The sequence below is a fragment of the Phocoena sinus genome, chromosome 6 (genome assembly GCF_008692025.1).
Source record: "Phocoena sinus isolate mPhoSin1 chromosome 6, mPhoSin1.pri, whole genome shotgun sequence".
NCBI lineage: Eukaryota > Metazoa > Chordata > Mammalia > Artiodactyla > Phocoenidae > Phocoena > Phocoena sinus.
The window spans coordinates 27,391,652-27,414,467 of record NC_045768.1 but is presented as its reverse complement, the minus strand read 5'-3'; the positions used below and the strand labels follow the sequence as shown (position 1 = coordinate 27,414,467).

Genomic DNA, 22,816 nt, shown 5'->3' with positions numbered 1-22,816 from the left:
AGCCTTTCACCTCTGGGTTTATTTTGTTATTCTATTTCAAGCCTGTCATATTGAAATTTTAGTTTATTTATTTCAGGCTTTATTTTCTTACATACTTAAGATTATAAATTTTTCTTAATGTATCACTTTGACATATTAACCGGCATACGTACAGTAGGGTTGGGAATGAAAGGAGACAGTGGTTGGGGAGATTGTCTTTAATAATGTACTACTAGGAAACTGGCCATAAGATCCTGAACAGAGTATTTTAAAGTTGCCCAAGTCACCCATGTCTTGACAAAATATTTCCAGTGTTGATTTAAAGAACAAAAGATATGTTTTATGATGATCATGATTGTCACACTTATGAGTATGTTCTAGAAAATTATGAAATTAAGAAGTGTGTTTAGTGCCACTGGTACCCAGGACTTGTTTAATATACAGTATGTCAGATGACGTATTTACTTTATCATTTCAGGAGCAGCGGTGATGGCATGGAGGAATCCTCTGTCAAGCTGGTTTACTGCTATGCTCCACTGCTTTGGTGGAGGAATTTTATCTTGTGTACTCCTTGGGGAGCCTCCATTGAGGTTTCTTGCAAACAACACTAATATATTACTGGCATCTTCAATCTGGTAAGCTGCCATTGTGGTGAATGAACTATGAGACATTTAAAAAAATCTGTAAATTGTTAGTAAATGGAATTTTTTTCTTTAAAAAATATTTTATATTCTTATAAGTTAATGCATGTGCAAAGGAAGGAACCCAAATAATGCCAAAGGCTTTAAGTGCAAAGTATGTCTCTTTCTCACCCTTCTCCCTTATCCTCTTCCAGAGGTAGGTATTGTTGTCTTATGTATCTTTAGTGGAAGCATTTCAAATATGAAAGGGCATCAAATATTTGACCCCCAACAGTTGATCTTGTGAACCTAACCTATACACACAGTTATACAACGTGATAATCAAGAATGTGACCAACTACACAAAAAGTCCAAGTGATTATGATATTTATGGTAATTGTTTTTGGTAATTGTCATACTCTTTGATTTTTCAGAGCCTTATGAAATTTAACATTAATTTTATTTTGAATTTAGTTTTGAAGTGAAGAAAAAAATGTTAGTAGGAATTGCTTTGGATTCTTGCAAATTCAGCTTCAGTTATCTTTAAGAGGAATGATACATCAAGTTAAAAAAAAAAGTGTAATACAAATCAGAGAGCTTTGTTATACCTAAAGCAAAAACCGTGCTTTTGATTAGAAACCATAGCAATGAAATACGTAACATTAGGAGCACTTGAAGTTAATTTTTATTGTGATGATTTTAAATGAATATGTAACCAGTCATAAAAAGGAATATTATAAATAGTAGTAGCAATGGGACACATAGTGGGAACTAGTGGCAGTAGAAACTATTAAGAGTAGAACAATAAATTTGATAGCTAATATTTATTGAGTTATTACCATATGTCAGCTAAATTCTTTATATTCGTTGTCATGTTTAATCACCAGAGTCCAATGAAGTAGCTATTATTATTTCCATTTGAAAAATGAGAAATCTGAGGCATAGAGGAACTTTGCTGAAATTTTCGTATTTAGTAAGTGATTGAGCTAGGATCCAAAACCAGGAAGTTTGACTTTAGAGCCTTGCCACTTAACAGCCACTGTCTCTCATTGATTTGTTTAACCATCTCTTAAAGTATATTCTTCCAGTTGCTATGTGTTTTAAAACACTTTCTCAAGGACTTTTATTTCTATAGCAATATTTTAAAAGGATATTAACATTTTGGAGAATTCTTTTTATGTGTGTAGATGCTTAAACTATATGAAAAGTAGGATACCCGGAATCTGACACTTTTCATCACTTCCACTTCTGCTCCTGTATACTAACTACCACTATTGCTTGGACAGTTGCAGTAGCTTCCTAAGTGTTCTAGCTGCTTCTTTCATTATCCCCCTGAGTCTTTTCTTCACATAGTAGATAAAGTGATTATTTTAAAATGTTAGAACATATTACTCCTATGCTCAATAGTTTCTTATCTTACTATGAGGGAAAATTCAAAATTCTTTACGTAGCCTATAAGACCCTATAAAATCTTCCCCTTCCACTCTCTTTGTTGTAATGTCTTTCTCCTGTACGCCTGCTCAGTCTGCGCTAGCCACGTTGGCTTTGCCATTTCTTGAACACAAAGATGTTCTTCTGCCTCAGCGCCTTTGTGCTTGCTCTCTTTTCTCTGTGATGTTCTTTTCCCAGAAGGCTCATATTTTCTTTTCTTGGAGAGATCTTCTCTGAAAAAAACACCTCCTCTCCCATGACTATCACATCATACTTCTTTTTTTTCCCCTAGATTTATTACTGTATGATGTGTTGTCTGTTTATTTCTTCTCATGTTGGTTTGTCTCACTCCACTAGAATAACAGCCTGTCAGAGAAGGGACTTTGTTTTGTTAACTGTGTGCCAAGTATTGTTCTAAGTTCAGTAAGTACATTGCTAAAGGAACGGACAGCTTGTGTTCTGTTATATGGGAGTTCTATAATTAGTAGCAAGAAATTACAGATCTTGGTTAGTGATACACTAAATGAAATAAAAGTGCTTGTCTGTAAATATATACTTCCTTGGCTAAACAAAAAGATATGTTAGAAATGGAAAATAAGAAATGCATTTTTATGTAGTGAATTAATAGTATAGTATTTAATTATTTGTTAACTTGAGATCTTTTATTATGCCCATTTTACATAAGAGGAAATTGAGGCCTGAAGAGTTGGTAAATGACAGGGTCTGGATTTCAACTTAGCATGATCTTAACCAAGAAGAGTTTTCATTATGAACAATATGTGTTTTTTAAAAGTTTTAATTAATATTGAGTAGGTACAAAGGAACATTTATAAAAATATGCAGAGTATAAAGAATTATGATATAATAAAAACTTGTATATCCATCATTTAGATTAAGAAAAGAATTGCCACTTACAAAAATATTTTATTAAAAGATGATGACCTGCTTTCTGAGATTTCCTGGGTCTTTCCCCCTTCCCCAGTTTGGTCTGGACCTTCCCCTTCTTTTGTTCTATCCTGCTCGGTTTTGATTCTACATCAGCAGTTTCTTCTTATTATTGGACTTGTTCTAGAAGGGAGCCTGGGTGGATCAGTTTTCAAAGTTCACAGGGACTACATTGGTCCAACCCCTTCAGACGTTATCATGGACCCTTTGTCTCACCTGGTATTGGAAATGTAAGAATCCTTCCAGTTTCAGCTGTTGTTGTTTCCCAGATTGGCCTGCTGTGCCTTCTAGTGAATTCCCATTAGCTCTTTTGAAGCTGTTTTGTTCTTAGGTCCATTAGTTGCCACCTTGCTGCTTTCTTCTTCCTGCCAAGCAGTTTAGTTCTATGTATGCTGGTGATTTGCCTTTACCCATTTGCATTTTGGGATTTAAAGGGATACCTTGTCACATAGTTTTGTTGTAAGTGCTATGGATGGGATTTTGGCTTTGCTATCTAGTTGCCCTGTTTTTATGAGGGGATTTGAAGAGATCAAAATCTAGGCAACTACTGCTGCCACCATCTTCCCAGAACAGTTGCAGTTAGTTTTGATGTCCCCATGTGACCCTCCACCCTCAGCCCGATCCCATCTTCTCTCTTCCTTACTCATAGGTAACAATTACCCTTAATTTTGTACCTTTCATTCCTTTAGTTTTCTATGCAGTTCTGACATATATTTTTCTGAATAATATAGTTTTTGAAAATTTTATAAATGGAATCATAGGTATATATTTTTCAGTGACTTGCTTTTTTTGTTCAGCCTCTGTTCCTGAGATTCAGTCTATTGTGTATGCTTGTAATTTATTACTTTTCACTTCTGTATAGCTTATCAGAATGAATTGTCATCGTATATTCATCCATTTCTCTGTTGACATAGAGTTGTTTCTAGTATTTTTTCTGTTACAGTATTGCTAAGAACATGATGTACATGGGTAAGATTTTCTCTTGATATAGCCTAAGAGTAGATTTACTGAGTTATAGGGAAAGTGATTTATTTTATTTTATTTATTTTTTTTTTTTGCGGTACGCGGGCCTCTCACTGCTGTGGCCTCTCCCGTTGCGGAGCACAGGCTCCGGACGCGCAGGTTCAGCGGCCATGGCTCACGGGCCCAGCCGCTCCGCAGCACGTGGGATCTTCCCGGACCGGGGCACGAACCCGTGTCCCCTGCATCGGCAGGCGGACTCTCAACCACTGTGCAACCAAGGAAGCCCCAGGGAAAGTGATTTGTAAGCTCTACTAGATAATGAGAAATCATTTCCCAAAATGGTTATAATAATTTACATCTCCACTGTATTGCACTTAATCTAAGAACTGGACTTTACCAATAACATATATATACTTATATTTCTCTCCCAAATTCCATCTCTCTGCACTTTTTCCACAGTTAACTTCTACCCTGTGTTTATCTTTGTGTTTGTATTTTTTAAAAAGGTGTATATTTTATATATCAATATATAAACAATAGATTTTTTTAGTTTTATTTGTTTTTGGCCCTATTTTAAAATGGGGTATTATGCTCTGTATAGTTCTCTAGGACTTTTTTTCATTCAACATTATGTTTCTAAGATTCATCTGTGTTTTGCTAGTAGCTATAGTACATTCCTTCTCACTGTTGTATAATCTATTAATATTAATAACTGTATTTTATTTATTCTTCTGATGAGCATTTTTATTGATTCTAGTTGTTGGGCATTACAAAACAGCAAGAGCAGCCACTGATGTAGTACAGACACTTTTCTAAGTGCTTTACATTTATTATCTCATTTAACCTCACAAGAAACTGGTGAGGTAGGCTCTCTATTATTTTCATTTAATAAATGAGGACTCTGAGGCAAGAAGGGTTAAATAACTTGCCCAAGGAATCACAGATATCTAGTAGCTGGAGCCAGCATTCAAACCTAGGCTACCTAGTCCTTTAGTCTGCACTTATACAGTGTATTATTTTGGACTTGGGAAATACTGGCATTGTCTTTGTGCTCACAGACCCTTAAATATAAAAAATGATGCTTGCTTAAAGGCATAGTATATCTACTGTTTTCTTTTTCAAGGTTTTAATGTTGAGAACAAATGTGTAATCTTTGCTTCATTTGATTTTAATTTGGGAAATTAAAATGATGTTTGTAATGTACTTTAAACTCTAGCAAGCTAAAGTAAGGGAGTATGTGAATGTACTTATTGGCAAGGTCATCTTTAGTACAGTAGCTCATAGTGCTCACATTTGGAGATTAGCACCATCTACTGGCAGAGGGAAACAATAACTTGGTATGTTTAATAGTTTGGAAGACAGTGTACCCTTTCATAGGATTTTTCTTTTTGAAAACTGTTTCGGGGGGGAATAAATATTTTATAATTTCTCTGTGTATTGATTTTTATGCCCCATTTTGTTTTCCTTTAACTTCCAAGTATCAGTTATATATTGCACATTTGCCTGAGACTGCATTTTTATGAGGAAGAGTACAACAAAAGGTATAGTTTTATAGGTCTGTCATTCTGTAATAGTCTTTTTCAAAGCATATACATAAAATTATTAATTTGTTAGAGTAGTAAGAGCAAGAGCAAAGCTCTTGTATTGGACTAATATGAACTGTATTTAACTTACTGTTCTGTTTTGGCCGAGTTAAGTCATACTGTTTTGGTAGTCAGAGGAGGGAAATTAAGGAAGGGTGAAAACAGTTCTCAGAGACTAACCGTGGGAAGCTCAGCTCTTGGTATTAACCTAAATTCTAATTTCGTCTTTCCTACTTAAACTGGGTTAGCTTTCATTTGTCAGTGAACTCGCATCCTGCTTGGATCCTGTTTTATTTTATTTTATTTTTAACATCTTCATTGGAGTATAATTGATTTACAATGTTGTGTTAGTTGCTGCTGTATGACAAAGTGAATCAGCTGTACGTATACATATATCCCCGTATCTCCTCACTCTTGCATCTGCCTCCCACCCTCCCTATCGGACCCGTCTAGGTGGTCACAAAGCACCAAGCTGATCTCCCTGTGCTATGCAGCTGCTTCCCACAGGCTATCTCTTTTACATTTGGTAGTGCATATATGTCAGTGCTACTCTCTCACTTCGTCCCAGCTTACCCTTACCACTCACCATGTCCTCAAGTCCATTCTCTATGTCTGCGTCTTTATTCCTGTCCTGCCCCCAGGTTCTTCAGAACCATTTTTTTTAGATTCCATATATATGCGTTAGCATATGGTATTTGTTTTTCTCTTTCTGACTTACTTCACTCTGTATGACAGACTCTAGGTCCATCCACCTCACTACAAATACCTCAATTTCGCTTCTTTTTATGGCTGAGTAATATTCCATTTATATTTTGCCACATCTTCTTTATCCATTTATCTGTTGATGGGCACATAGATTGCTTCCATGTCCTGGCTGTTGTAAAAAGTGCTGCAGTGAACGTTGTGGTACGTGTCTCTTTTTTTTTGTTTTTTTTTTTTTAATCATCTTTATTGGGGTATAATTGCTTTACAATGGTGTGTTAGTTTCTGCTTTACAACAAAGTGAATCAGCTATAGATATACCGTGTCTCTTTTTGAATTATGGTTTTCTCAAGGTATATGCCCAGTAGTAGGATTACTGGGTTGTATGGTAGTTCTATTTTTAGTTTCTTAAGGAACCTGCATACTGTTCTCCATAGTGGCTGTATCAATTTACATTCCCACCAACAGTGCAAGAGGGTTCCCTTTTCTCTACACCCTCTCCAGCATTTACTGTTTGTAAATTTTTTGATGATGGCCATTCTGACAGGTGTGAGGTGATACCTCATTGTAGTTTTGATTTGCATTTCTCTAATGATTAGTGATGTTGAGCATCATTTCATGCGTTTGTTGGCAATCTGTATATCATCTTTGGAGAAATGTCTATTTAGGTCTTCTGCCCATTTTTGGGTTGGGCTGCTTGTTGTTTTTTTTTTAAACTTTATTTTTATTTATTTTTTTATTTATTTTGCGGTACGCGGGCCTCTCACTGCTGTGGCCTCTCCCGTTGCAGAGCACAGGCTCCGGACGCGCAGGCTCAGCAGCCATGGCTCATGAGCCCAGCCGCTCTGCGACATGTGAGATCTTCCCGGACCGGGGCACAAACCCATGTCCCCTGCATCGGCAGGCGGACTCTCAACCACTGCGCCACTGGGGAAGCCCTGGGTTGCTTGTTTTTTTTGATATTGAGCTGCATGAGCTGCTTGTATATTTTGGAGATTAATCCTTTGTCAGTTGCTTCATTTGCAAATATTTTTTCCCATTCTGAGGGTTGTCTTTTCATCTTGTTTATGTTTTCCTTTTCTGTGCAAAAGCTTTTAAGTTTCGTTAGGTCCCATTTGTTTATTTTTGTTTTTATTTCCATTTCTCTAGGAGGTGGGCCAAAAAAGGATCTTGCTGTGATTTATGTCATAGAGTGTTCTGCCTATGTTTTCCTCTCAGAGTTTTATAGTGTCTGGCCTTACATTTAGGTCTTGAATCCATTTTGAGTTTATTTTTGTGTATGGTGTTAGGGAGTGTTCTAATTTCATTCTCTTACATATAGCTGTCCAGTTTTCCCAGCACCACTTATTGAAGAGGCTGTCTTTTTTCCATTGTATATTCTTGCCTCCTGTATCAAAGATAAGGTAACCGTATGTGTATGGGTTTATCTCTGGGCTTTCTGTCCTGTTCCATTGATCTATATTTTTGTTTTTCTGCCAGTACCATTACTGAAAGTACTGTAGGTTTGAGTATACTCTGAAGTCAGGGAGCCTGATTCCTCCAGCTGCGTTTTTCTTTCTCAACACTGCTTTGGCTATTCAGGGTCTTTTGTGTTTCCATACAAATTGTGAACTTTTTTGTTATAGTTCTGTAAAAAATGCCATTAGTAGTTTGATAGGGATTGCATTGAATCTGTAGATTGCTTTGGGTAGTAGAGTCATTTTCATAATGTTTATTCTTCCATTCCAAGAACGTGGTATGTCTCTCCATCTGTTTCTTTTATCAGTGTCTTATAGTTTTCTATATACAGTTTTTTTGTCTCCTTAGGTAGGTTTATTCCTAGGCATTTTATTCTTTTTATTGCAGCAGTAAATGGGAGTGTTTCCTTAATTTCAATTTCAGATTTTTTGTCATTAGTGTATAGGAATGCAAGAGATTTCTGTGCATTAATTTTGTATCCTGCTACTTTACGAACTTCATTGGTTAGCTCTAGTAGTTTTCTGGTGGTATCATTATGATTCTGTATGTATAGTATCATGTCATCTGCAAACAGTGGCAGTTTTACTTCTTCTTCTCCAATTTGGATTCCTTTTATTTCTTTTTCTTCTCTGATTGCTGTGGCTAAAACTTCCAAAACTATGTTGAATAATAGTGTTGAGAGTGGGCAATGTTGTCTTGTTCCTGGTCTTAGTGGAAATGGTTTTAGTTTTTCACCATTGAGATCGATGTTGGCTGTAGGTTTGTCATATGTGGCCTTTATTATGTTGAGGTAAGTTCCCTCTATGCCTACCTTCTGGAGGGTTTTTATCATAAATGGGTGTTGAATTTTGTTGAAAGCTTTTTCTGCATCTGTTGAGATGATCATATGGTTTTTCTCCTGCAGTTTGCTAATATGGTGTATCATGTTGATTGATTTGCATATATTGAAGAATCCTTGCATTCCTGGGATAAACCCCACTTGATCATGGTGTATGATCCTTTTAATGTGCTGTTGGATTCTGATTGCTAGTTTTTTGTTGAGGATTTTTGCATCTATGTTCATCAGTGATATTGGTCTGTAGTTTTCTTTTTTTGTGACATCTTTGGTTTTGGTATCAGGGTGATGGTGGCCTCATGGAATGAGTTTGGGAGTGTCCTCCCTCTGCTGTATTTTGGAAGAGTTTGAGAAGGATAGGTGTTAGCTCTTCTCTAAATGTTTGATAGAATTCGCCTGTGAAGCCATCTGGTCCTGGACTTTTGTTTGTTGGAAGATTTTTAATCACAGTTTCAATTTCAGTGCTTGTGACTGGTCTGTTTATATTTTCTATTTCTTCCTGGTTCAGTCTCAGAAAGTTGTGCTTTTCCAAGAGTTTGTCCATTTCTTCCAGGTTGTCCATTTTATTGGCATACAGTTGCTTGTAGTAATCTCTCATGGTCCTTTGTATTTCTGCAGTGTCAGTTGTTACTTCTCCTTTTTCATGTGTAATTTTGTTGATTTGAGTCTTTTCCCTTTTTTCTTGAAGAATCTGGCTAATGGTTTATCAATTTTATCTTCTCAAAGAACCAGCTTTCAGTTTTACTGATCTTTGCTCTTATGTCCTTCATTTATTTTTTATTTATTTCTGATCTCATTTTTATGATTTCTTTCCTTCTGCTAACTTTGTTTTTTTGTTCTTCTTGCTCTAATTGCTTTAGGTGTAAGGTTAGGTTGTTTATTTAAGATGTTTCTTGCCTCTTGGGGTAGGATTGTATTGCTCTAAGCTCCCTCTTAGAACTGCTTTTGCTGCATCCCATAGGTTTTGGGTTGTTGTGTTTTCACTGTCATTTGTTTTTAGGTTTTTTTTTATTTCCTCAGTGATCTCTTGGTTATTTAGTAGTGTATTGTTTAGCCTCCATGTGTTTTTATTTTTTTACAGGATTTTTCCTGTAATTGATATCTAGTCTCACAGCGTTGTGGTCAGAAAAGATACTTGATATGATTTCAGTTTTCTTAAGTTTACCAAGGCTTAATTTGTGACCCAAGATATGATCTATCCTGGAGAATGTTCCATGAGCACTTGAGAAGAAAGCGTATTCTGTTGTTTTTGGATGGAATGTCCTTTAAATATCAATTAAGTCCATCTTGCTTAATGTGTCATTTAAAGCTTGCATTTCCTTATTTATTTTCATTTTGGATGATCTGTCCATTCGTGAAAGTGGGGTGTTAAAGTCCCCTACTATTATTGTGCTACTGTCGATTTCCCCTTTTGTGGCTGTTAGCATTTCCCTTATGTATTGAGGTGCTCCTGTTCTGGGTTCATATGCATTTACAATTGTTATATCTTCTTCTTGGATTGATCCCTTGATCGTTATGTAGTGTCCTTCTTTGTCTGTTTTAATAGTCTTTATTTTAAAGTCTATTTTATCTGATATGAATATCGTTACTCCAGCTTTCTTTTGATTTCCATTTGCATGGAATATCTTTTTCCATCCCCTCACTTTCAGTCTGTATGTGTCCCTAGGTCTGAAGTGGGTCTTTTGTAGACAGCATATATATGCGTCTTGTTTTAGTATCCATTCAGCCAGTCTGTGTCTTGTTTGGAGCATTTAATCCATGTACATTTAAGGTAATTATCTATGTGTGTTCCTATTACCATTTTCTTAAATGTTTTGGGTTTGTTGTTGTAGGTCTTTTCCGTCTCTTGTGTTTTCTGCCTAGAGAAATTCCTTTAGCATTTGCTGTAAAGCTGGTTTGGTGGTACTTAATTCTGTTAGCTTTTGCTTGTCTGTAAAGTTTTTAATTTCTCCATTGAATCTGAATGAGATTCTTGCCTGGTAGAGTAATCTTGGTTTTAGGTTTTTCCCTTTCATCACTTTAAATATGTCCTGCCGCTCCCTTCTGGCTTGCAGAGTTTCTGCTGAAAGATCAGCTGTTAACCTTATGGGGCTTCCCTTGTATGGTTTTTGTTGCTTTTCCCTTGCTGCTTTTAATATTTTTTCTTTGTATTTTTTGATAGCTTGATTAATATGTGCTTTGGCGTCTTTCTCCTTGGATTTATCCTTTCTGTGCTTCCTGGACTTGATTGACTATTTCCTTTCCTATATTAGGGAAGTTTTCAACTATAATCTCTTGAAATATTTTCTCAGACCCTTTCTTTTTCTCTTCTTCTTCTGGGAGCCCTATAATTCGAATGTTGGTACGTTTAATGTCCCAGAGGTCTCTGAGGCTGTCCTCAATTCTTTTCATTCTTTTTTCTTTATTCTGCTCTGTGGTAGTTATTTCCACTATTTTATCTTCTAGGTCACTTATCCGTTCTTCTGCCTCAGTTATTCTGCTATTGATTCCTTCTAGAGAATTTATATTTCATTTATTGTGTTGTTCATCCCTGTTTGTTTGCTCTTTAGTTCTTCTAGGTTCTTGTTAAACGTTTCTTGTATTTTTTCCATTCTATTTCCAAGATTTTGGATCATCTTTACTACCGTTACTCTGAATTCTTTTTCAGGTAGACTGCCTGTTTCCTCTTCATTTGTTAGGTCTGGTGGGTTTTTACTTTGCTCCTTCATCTGCTGAGTGTTTCCCTGTCTTCTCAGTTTGCTTAACTTACTGTGTTTAGGGTCTCCGTTTAGCAGGCTGCGCGTTTGTAGTTCCCGTTGTTTTTGGTGTCTGCCTCCAGTGGGTAAGGTTGGTTCAGTGGCTTGTGTAGGCTTCCTGATGGAGGGCACTGGTGCCTGTGTTCTGGAGGATGAGGCTGGATTTTGTGTTTCTTGTGTGCAAGACCATGTCCGGTGTTGTGTTTTGGGGTGTCTGTGAACTTATTATGATTTTAGGCAGCCTCTGTGCTAATGGGTGGGGTTGTGTTCCTGTCTTGCTGGTTGTTTGGCATAGGGTGTCCAGCACTGGAGCTTGCTGATCTTTGAGTGGAGCCAGGTCTTTGCGTTGAGGTGGAGATCTCTTGGAGAGCTTTTGCTGATTGTTATTACATGGGGCTGGGAGGTCTCTGGTGGTCCAGTGTCCTAAACTTGGCTCTTCCACCTAAGAGGCTTAGGCCTCACACATGGCCGGAGCACCAAGACCCTAAAGCAAGCCTCCCACAGATCTTCCCGAGGGTACCTTGTTTACAAGAAAACGGCAGGAGGAAGGGGCATAGCTGGGACTGCGCATTCTCTGTCAAATCACCAAGCTGAATTCCTGTATCCTGTTTTAGACTAACTTCTGTTATTTAGCACTCTTCTTTGTCATTTTTTTCTCTATGTTAATTACTTAGAGTAAGTCACTTAGACTTAAAAATGTATGAGAAATAAATTGCCTTCTCGTTCCATTTCATGTTTGATATGTTCTAGTCCTTCATTTTTGATATGTTTTCTTTAAGCACTTTTCAAGTTAAAAGTTCCATAGATGTTACAATTTTAGTTAAAGGTGAAATTATAATCTTTACAGAAGGAGGGACATGATGATTTCTTAATGAGTGTTTGTTGAGTGAGTCATTGATGGAATTTTTAAAAGGTGACTTGTGTTATAGAGCAGGAATGGCTACTTAGGGCACCACTGGTCTGATCTGCTTGCTTGTAAGTCTACTGAGCACAATAAACAGTTGTTCTTTTGCCCTGTGGCTATTTAACAATTGAAACAAGAACTGTTTTCTGTTTAAAATATTAGCATACTGTAGATATACTTTAGAAATACAGTAAGTCCCCTACATACAAACGAGTTCAGTTCTGAGAGCTCGTTCTTAAGTGCAACTTGTTTGTAAGTCCAACAAAGTTAGCCTAGGTACCTAACTAACAATTGGCTATGTAGTACGGTATTGTAATAGGTGTATAATACTTTTCCACAAATAATACATAAAAAACAAACACAAAAATAAAGAAAACATTTAAAATCTTACAGTACAGTACCTTGAAAAGTACAGTTGTACAGTACAACAGCTGGCATACAGGGGCTGGCATCAAGTGAACAGGCAAGAAGCGTTACTGACTGGAAGAGGGAGAAGAGGTGGGAGATGGCAGAGCTGAAGGATCATCAGCAACAGGAGACGGAGAGCAAGCCGCAATTCCACTCAGGGCTGACGTTGATGGCACAGGTTCTGGTTCCTTGCGGGATTTAATTCTATCTACCCTCTTGAAAAACCGATCCAGTGGTGTCTGGGTAGTCGCTCTTTTTTTTTTCTCATCGTAGATGACAGTGTAGCCCTGGATTGCATTCTGAATGGCTGCTGCAACCTTTGCGTACCGTTCTATATTCGGGTCCTGTGCCTCAAAAACTAACAGTGCCTCCTCAAATAAAGAAAATCCCCTTGCCATTTCCTGTATCATGAATCTCTTCAGTTCTTCGGTTACTTCTTCCTCCTCTTGTCTCTTCGTCTTTCCTCTGGGCCTCCAATTGCATCAGGTCTTCAATACTAAGCTCTTCATGTTGCACAGCAAGGAGTACATTGAAGTCATCCTCTTCCAGATCTAGCGCCAGCTATTCGCTGAGGGTCACTGAGTTGCTGAAGACCTCTTTGGACTCCTCATCCACCTTCTCAAATCCACGAAAATCATGAACAAACTGTGGGCAAAGGTTCTTCCAAACCTCATTCATGGTGATGGCCATAACCTCACGCCAAGCAAAGCCCATATTTTTTATGACCTTGTAGATGTTACAGTCCTTCCAAAATTGCTGCAAGGTTGTTCCTGATCCGTCACTCGCCTTTACTGCCTGATGAAAAGTGTGATGTAAATAATATTTCTTGAAAGTTGGTATAACTCTCTGGTCCATAGGTTGGATGAGCAACATAGTATTTGGTGACAGATGCACTACTTTGAGGTTGGGATGAAAGTCATCCATGAATGGGGGGTGGCCCGGAGTAGCAAAAGAATGTTGAATGGGATGTCCTTTGCCAAGCAATATTTCTCTACCTCCGGGATAAGGTGCTAGAAAAACCAGTCCTGGAAAATGGCCTGTGTAACTCAGGCTTGGGGTTATTACTCTTCCACACAACAGGAAGAGAGCCTTTGGCTATGTGTTTAAGGATTGTTGGGTTCTCTGAATGATAAACTAAGAGAGGCTTCGGCTGCATATTGCCGGAAGCATTGCCACCAAACAACAGAGTTAGCCTATTCTTTGCTGCTTTATAGCCTGACATCAGCTTTTCCTCCTTACTGATGTAATTTCAGTCTGGCATCCTCTTCCAGTACAGTTCTGTCTCATCCACATTAAACACCTGCTTGGGTAAATATGCACCTTCATCAATAATTTCTTGAAGTGTTTCAGGAAATTCTCGAGCGGCTACCGTATCTGCACTTGCTGCCTCGCCACTTAATTTTACGTTGTGAAGGTTGGCTCTGCCTTAAACTGATGAGACCAGCCATGGCTGGCATTAAAAGGTGTGCCCTCTGGTTCTTTGCCATGTTTCTTCTTCAAGTCTTCATAAAGGCTTTTAGCTTTCTCTTGAACCAGCATTAAGCTGAGCAGGACTCAGCACTGATGCTGATCCTGCATCCACACACTGAGAAGTTTCTCCATCTCCTCCATCACTTTTCCACGCTTCTTCAGTATTATTTTTTTTTTTTTTTTTTTTTTTTTTTTTTTTTTTTTTTGCGGTACGCGGGCCTCTTACTGCTGTGGTCTCTCCAGACGCACAGGCTCAGCAGCCATGGCTCACGGGCCCAGCCGCTCCGCGGCATGTGGGATCTTCCTGGACCGGGGCACAAACCCATGTCCCCTGCATTAGCAGGCAGACTCTCAATCACTGCGCCACCAGGGAAGCCCTCTTCAGTATTATTGTTGACATCACCGGCATAGCAGACTTCGTGTTAACATGATCTTGTCCTTGTTCTTTAGAATCGTGCCAATGGTTGAACGATTCGTGTTATAAGAACGAGCGACATCTACCATCTTTTCGCCTCACTCCACTCAATTATTTTACTTTTGTTTCCGTCCTTATCGCTTGGCTCTTCTTAGCAGTACCAGCTACATCACTGCTGCTTTTAACACTTGCTCCTGGATATCCGGGGCTTGAAATAAAGATACTGTACTACTGTACTCTATACAGTACTGTGCAGAAAAGAACACAACCACTTGTAGAGGACGTATGCGTGTGACAATGTATGCCAGACACGTGAACTAACTTATGTGATTGGACATGGGAACGCATGTTCACATCTTTGAAAGTTCACAACTTGAAGGTTCAGATATAGGGGACTTTTGTATCTGATTGATGCAATAAAGACTTATTTATTAGAAATAGCAGTAATTACAAATTTTAGACCATATGCCATCATGTCACATAGTTGAATATAAAAAGTCCAGGATTGGGACTTCCCTGGTGGTCCAGTGGTTAAGACTCCGTGCTTCCACTGCAGGGGGCATGGGTTTTATCCCTAGTTGGAGAACTAAGATCCCGCATGCCCCGTGACACAGCCAAAAAAAAAAAAAGTCCAAAATTGCTCTTGTGATAGTGTAGCCTTTTAACTCATGTTGAAGATAGTCTTGGTGTAGAGAATGAAAAGGGGGTCGTGTGTATTATTTTTGTTTTGTTGTTTTTTTGTTTGAGTATTTTGAGCATTCATTACTGCTAAAGTGAAACCAAATCTCCCTGTCTTAATCTAATCTAGAGTGGATACCAAAATATTTTTATTTTATTAAAAAATACATTTAAAAATTACTTAGGTGTAACTCTTTTTTTCCCCCCGGCACCTAGCCAACTTCCTGGAAATTTGTTCTATATTTAAAGAGAGACTTGTATAGAGGATTTCAAAATGTTATATGAACATTAAAGATTTTATATAATACCAGTCATTTTAAAAAAGCTTTTTACTGCTTTTAGATAATTTATTCCTTTGTCTCAAACTCTTTAATTATCAGGTGATTCTTTGATTTGATATATTTTGTGGTTTGCCTCCTGCTAATTTTTTAACTGTTAATAAATGATTTAACTCAGGCCTACAGTTTTTTTGTTAATAAACTTATTTATTTATTTATTTTTGGCTGCATTGGGTCTTCATTGCTGTGCACGGGCTTTCTCTAGTTGTGGCGAGCAGTGGCTACTCTTCGTTGTGGTACGTGGGCTTCTCATTGTGGTGGCTTCTCTTGTTGCGGAGCACAGCCTCTAGGCCTGCAGGCTTCAGTAGTTGCAGCATGTGGGCTCAGTAGTTGTGGCTCATGGGCTCTAGAGTGCAGGCTCAGTAGTTGTGGCACACAGGCTTAGTTTCTCCGTGGCATGTGGGATCTTCCTGGACCAGGGCTCGAACCTGTGTCCCCTGCACTGGCAGGCGGATTCTTAACCACTGTGCCACCAGGGAAGTCCAGGGCTACTTATTATGCTGAGTTTCAGGGGGTAACAAGATGAATGATTCCTGCCATCTAAGGACTGTTATAATTTGAATATTATAGCCTTTATATATTATAAAGAAAAATGTCTAAAGAGCTATGTTGAAGTATAGGAACCAGTTCTTTTAGTTGTACAGAACCATCAGAATTTAGTCTGAACTGAGAATATTAAATAAAACAAAACTCCCAAAGTCAATGTATATGGTAGTATTTAGATGCATCTTGAAGAATAGGAAGGAATCGGTAAGTGGAGTTGGAGAAGAGAGGGTGCTTCAGGCTGAACAAACCATTTCATCTTACATTGGGTCCCTGAAGCAGTGTTTTGGCAAACAGGATTTCATATTCCATGAATACTTTTAGGAGTTCAGACTTTATGAGCCATGAATTACAATAAGGTTAACAACTTCTTTTAGAAGAGATAGAGTACTTCTTCCTTGCAGTGTATTCTGTATCAAGATAAATGTTCTGCTTTAAGCACAAAATTGTCTGCCAGAGAGTATTTTAGGAATGGGGGGGAAAAGTGCTGTGTTTTCCAATCAACACTACTGTTAAATTGTTGAACAGGTGTTTAGAACAAATGAGGCTTCAAAAAATAATTCACCTGAGGAGGAGTGAATTATTCTTAAACTAACGTCACAATTTAATTGGTTAAAACTTAAACTTACTTAACTAAATTGAAGAACAAGCTTCATATTCTTTTAGCCGTATGAAAATAAGTTTTTCCTTAACACGAGTGAATCTGTCTCCTTGAGAGCAATGACCTTTCTCTGTATAGGTTGCAGTTTATGCACAAAGGGGCACAGGTGAAGATGTAAGTGGGATTGAAATGGTGTCCCTTGCTCAGCTACTAAGGTCCCTTTTCTAATTCCTTTTCCAAAGACAAAGGCACCCTACCTAGAGAAGCCCCAAACCAGAAGTGATTATACACTTGCTTAATTTTGTTGGTGGATTCAGCACTTAGCTTCTAGACTAGTGTAGTCACAAATTAGGAACTCAGTGAATACTTTTTGCATTTATAGAGTACTCAGAAGTACAAAATTTATATTCCCCTTTGATTGTGACTTTTTGGCAGATTATTTTATGTGCTTCATGTGATTTTTAAAAATTGGCTTTGGGACTTCCCTGTTGGTCTATTGGTTAAGATTCTGTGCTTCCACTGCAGGGGGCACGGGTTTGATCCGTGGTCAGAGAACTAAGATCCCACATGCTGCACGGAGTAGCCAAAAAAAAAAAAAAAATTGATTTTACCCAATCTGTGGTCTTCTTGCAGTCAAATTCCATGTTTATATGGATAATTCCATTTGTTGTGTTTTATCAAATTGTTACTGCTGATATTCTGGATTTTTATTTTTGTTCTTCTGATTCCACTCATGTATTAAAATATTTAAATTTTAATTTCAGGTATATTGTATTTTTTTGCCCCCGTGACCTTGTTTCCCAGGGATATTCATTCCTACCTGTTCAACTCTTCGCTGTGGGAATGAAGGAAGTGACCAGAACTTGGAAAATAGTAGGTGGAGTCACCCATGCTAATAGCTATTACAAAAATGGCTGGATAGTCATGATAGCTATTGGATGGGCCCGAGGTAATATTAACAATATGTGTTCATAAATATTCTGTTATTGGTGTACTACAACTACTGAACAATTCTCTAGTTAAATTAATGGGGACCACATACTTTAATAACAGTCTTTTTTGGAAGATGGAAGCCTTGTTTCTGTTGGCTGGTAAAGTTAATTCAAAACTGGCACTATTCACTAGTACTAGTCATCAGCCATTCTTTTGAGCCTGATTGTCTTAAAAATAGAATATTTATTATTGGTTTGATTAGAAGCCATAACCAGAGGGATTTGTAGTTAATGTGTAGCCACCACCATAAATAAAACAAGTTTACATAAGAAATTATGTGGCACGTGTAATTAAAAAACTTTGCTCTGTTTTTTTTTTCTCGCTTTTTTCATCCTGAATAACCTGAAATAGTAAATGTGATTGATTATGGGTTCATGTTCACTCTGCATTACCTACCTTTATTGTATGTTGGAACTGAATAAATTTCTCAATCTGTTGTTATAGTGTACTGCACCTAAAACTAAAATTAGGAAAGGAAGTGATAAAGCAGAGAAGTTTATTTTTTCAGGTCAGAAACAAACCTCTAGCCACATCTCTGTCTGAGGCCCCAATTTTAACCTTATTTGTAGTACAATAGACAGTTGCCATGAAAGAATTGTAATTGTCTCTGTATCATAAATGTACAAGACAACTTTTTTCTCCCTCCCAAGAATCATATTTTGGAGTTGATTTTGGAATTTTAAGTCAAAAGATAGAATTATGGCTTTATTTCATATATTTTCTCAAGAAAATTGGTTAAGTATTCTTGTTTTATCTTGTTCTTTTTAGGTGCAGGTGGTAGCATTATCACGAATTTTGAGCAGTTGGTAAAAGGCTGTTGGAAACCAGAAGCTGATGAATGGCTGAAGATGTCCTAGTGAGTTGGTATAGACTGTACTGAGACTTAGCCTTTTATCCTTAGATCTTACCAGTTTATTTAAAAACACATTTTGGGATCTCTAAATGTGGATGAAACAAACAAACAAATAAATAAAAGGATAATGGGAAGAAAACCAGGAAACCTAAGTTTTTCAAGAAGTCTGCTCTCTTAAATGTAGCTTTTAAAATAAATATTGATTCCTTTTTCTGTGGGTTCCTCCTCTTAGAAAATAAAACCAAACAAAAACTCTTGGATTATTGTAGAACTGTGGGAAGAGTGTGTATTTATGGAGCAAGAACTACATAGGAAGAGAATTCTCTGGAATCAGTTGCAGGCTCTTGGCATTTTCATTAATTTTCACCCAGATTTCAAATTATTCATAGTTCCTGGTAGTAAAATGTCAAGCTTATGGCAACAGTCAATACATTATCATAAAGCCCTGTTAGTTGCTTTAAAAGTGAGAGGTGAATTTAACTATTGGTTTGGCCAAAAAGTGCCTTCGGTTTTTAAGTAAAAAAAAAGACATTTTTTTCATTTTTACCAAGAACTTTATTGAACAATGTACTCACTCTTTTGTTCCACTACCTTCTGCCATTTTTCAGGCAACTTCATAATTACATCTTCCCAAAACTTTTTATGTTTTTGAGCAAAGAACTGTTCCAGGTGCCTTTTACAGTCTTCCAGGGAATTGAATTTTTTTTCCATTAAAAGAATTTTGTAAGGACCGAAGTAAATGGAAATTCGAAGGTGCAATGTCTGGTGAACATGGCAGATGAATCAGAACTTCCCAGCCAAGCTGTAACAGTTGTTGCCTGGTCATCAAAGAAACATGCAGTCTTGCGTTATCCTGATGGAAGATTATGCATTTTCTGTTGATTAATTCTGGACACTTTTCATCTAGTGCTGCTTTCATTTGGTCTAATTGGGAGCAGTACTTCTTGGAATTAATCTTTTGGTTTTCCGGAAGGAGCTCATAATAGAGGACTCCCTTCCAATCCCACCATATACACAACATCAGCCTCTTTGGATGAAGACTGGCCTGTGGTGTGGTTGGTGGTGGTTTATTTCACTTGCCCCACGATCTCTTCCGTTCCACATAATTGTACAGTATCCACTTTTCATCGCCCATCACAATATGTTTTAAAAATGGAACATTTTCATTAAGTTTAGTAGAGAATTGCATGCGGAAATACAGACAAAAAGATTTTTTTCACTTAACTTATGTGGAACCCAAACACCAAAGCAATTAACATAACCAAGCTGGTGCAAATGATTTTCAACACTTGATTTGGATATTTTGAGTATGTCGGCTATCTCCGGCATGGTATAATGTTGATTGTTCTCAGTTAATATTTCGATTTGGTCTCTGTCAACTTCAACTGGCCTGCCCAACCATGGAGCATCATCCAGCGAGAAATCTCCAGCATGAAACATCACGGTCCACTTTTGACATGTTCAGTCAGTCACAGCACCTTCTCCATATACTGCACAAATCTTTTTTTGTGTTTCAGTTGTGTTTTACCTTTCTTGAAATAATAAAGCATAATATGCCAAAAACGTTGCTTTTTTTCTTCCACCTTCAATGTTAAAATGGCCACACAAAAATTCACTAATTTTGATAAGTCTTTTTTTTAACTGCACACTGATGTGACAGCTGTCACATACAATCTAACAAAATTGTTTCGAATAAAATTAAAGACAATTAAGTGCTGCTAGAGCCATCTGCGGAAGAAACTGAACAAACCTTTTGGCCAACGCAATACATATAAAAATAAGAAAAAGATTAGAGGAAATAACCCATTCTATGCTTGTACGATGCAGACTACCTTTTGCACCTATTTAAGATAATCTTATCATTAGGTATTCTCTAAAGACACTGACCCAATCTTAAATAAGTCACAAATATATCCCTGATGCACCTGAAAATGAAATAGAGAAATACAGTTACTATTCCCACAATTCAATAAGGAAAGCCTTAGGATTTAGTGGCCATAATAAGCAAGGTGAGGAAGTCTTCATGTGAAAATAAGCTCGTTAGAATGGATTAAAAATGAAGGTTGAGAAGCAGTATGAATGATGAAGTATATGTTTGAGTGAACCAGTAGATTTCAGGATGTTTACCTTGGAATGTACCCCTTAAAGCTTGAATGAGGTAGTTTAGAAATAGAACAAAGGAGCTTTGATTGATAATAAGTTATAAATAAAGCATTAGTGTTATTCGGGGGAAATTTTTCTCATTTTGAGTATGTGCTTTGAAACGTCTTCCATGAAACATTTCTTGGGACTGTAAAACTGAAATCAAATTGTGATTCTCCTGTGTTCAGAACCTTGCAGTGACTCCCCAGATGGCCTGTGAGACCCTCCAAGATCTGTGTCTCTCCCGCACCTAATTTGCTCTGACTTCAGCTCTTACTGTTCTCTGCCTTGCTCACTGCACTCTGTCCTTGAGCAAGCCAGGGTGTTGTCTGGTTTAAAACTAACTTCTCTCTCTGCCTAGAATCTTCTTCCTCAGGTGGCCAACTCCCTTATCTGCTTTGCTCAAAGGATTTTCTCAGAGCTTACCTTCTCAATGAGGACTACCCTGCTTAAAATTGCAACACTTCCCTCTATTTCTCCCACAGCATTTATCATATTTTATAATTTACTTATTCATTATGTTTATTTTTCTCTCCCTTTGGCTTTCCTCCATGCTTCAAAGAATACAAGAGGTGAAGTATAGGGATTTTGTCTTTTTTGATTGCTCTTATATCCTAAACACCTATCACATAGTAGACAGTAAATATTATGTGAATGAATGAATGATTAACAATTTGTCAAGTGAGATCATTGGGATCCATTATGATATTTTGTGTATGCATATATATATGTTTTCATATATTTATTACCAAATACTTTTGCATAGTGGAAAAAGCCTGTATGGTCTTAGAGAATACATACATTGTAATAAACAGGATGTTGGTAAAAATATGAATGTTAGAGGTGCTGGTGAGGTCTTAGAGGAATTGAGGAACATGATACTGGAAACTGGAAGAAAGGTGATTTAGTTATATGGCTGCAGTTGTGTCGAAAGCATAATTGTAAGCATTGAACTTGGATATTTAGTTGAGTTTCAGAAGCAAAGTGTTGGCAGTCTGAGCTGGTTTCTTCTTGCTTCTTATAGTGAAGTGTGAGAGGAAAGAGTTGAATTGAGGGAATAACTGCTAAACAAAGAAACCAAGACTTGATGATTTGGGAAATTCTCAGCCTATACAGATTGCAAAAGATGATAAAATTAGGAGAGTCATTCTTAGGAAAAGCCTGCTGTGGAGAGAAAGTTAAGGGTGTGGCTGGACAACTTTTGCTAGTGTTAAAAGAGATTAGGCGTGTGATTCATGGATCCATTCATCTATCATAGCAGAAGCCTGGAATAGAGATGAGATTATCCAGGAAAGATCTGTGAAGGACCATCTTGACTGATGGCGTGGATCCCCTGTGCCATGCATAGGAAACCCAAAAGATTTTTGAAAGTGTTGTATCAGCAGAAACACTGCCAGGTTGGACTGAAAGGGACAGAGACAAGATGAAATAAAAGAAGTCAGACTCCCAAAATTCTACAGGTAGAAACAGGCTGATAAAATTTTTAGCTGTCGATATGTGCTACCATTCAGGGAAAAGGAAGAATGACTTTAAGGTGGGACCTGCGGGCCTAGAAACCTGAGGCCAGACCCATAGGCTGGAGTCACAGGTGCAAAAGCCAGAGCCATGAATGCAGAGATTAGAGCTGTAAACTCAGAGGATGGAGCCTCAGGCCACAGAAGATTATTCCTGGGTCTTGAAACCTAATGGAATTTGCCCTGCTGGATTTTGAAATTGCATGGGACTGTGATCACTTTCTTCTTTCCATTTTCTCTCTTTTGGCATGGGAGTGCTTATAGCTGTTACCTATGCTTATTCCACCATTGTATTTTGGAAGCAGATAGCTTATTTACTAGGTTCACAGGAAACTAATATAATAAGTATAAGAATTTTCTGAATGCATTCTGATCTTTGTAACCAATCTCATTGACTTTTTCCTAAATCCCAGCCCTGCTCCAATCCCCTGCTTCAATTTATTGTTTACAGAATCCTTGCTCCTCAGATTCATCGCTTCTGAATTTATGCTCTAAGAGAACACAATCCAGAGTAGAATATGTGTATGCTAAGATGCCCATGATGAGGCACTATGGTTCAGAAACCAAACTATTAGAAACAGAGTAGCAAAAGGACATTAAGACAATGTCTTAATGGAATTAACTATTTTTTATCTCATTCTTTTAAAAGTCAGTTTGGTGTACCTTTTATGATACAGTTGTACATAATTTATAAATTAATTGATAT

The 22,816-nt window shown here is 37.5% G+C and overlaps 1 protein-coding gene across 2 annotated transcripts in view; it reads left to right on the top strand.

Annotated features, from left to right (window-relative positions):
• Positions 1-22,816, top strand: part of TMEM38B (transmembrane protein 38B) — a 165,737-nt gene that overhangs the window by 20,487 nt on the left and 122,434 nt on the right. For both annotated transcript variants that reach the window (XM_032635929.1, XM_032635928.1), the window contains exons 2-4: positions 458-614; positions 17,373-17,557; positions 18,370-18,457. In XM_032635929.1, the coding sequence (XP_032491820.1) occupies positions 458-614; positions 17,373-17,557; positions 18,370-18,457 (430 nt within the window). The remainder of the gene's footprint in view (positions 1-457; positions 615-17,372; positions 17,558-18,369; positions 18,458-22,816) is intronic.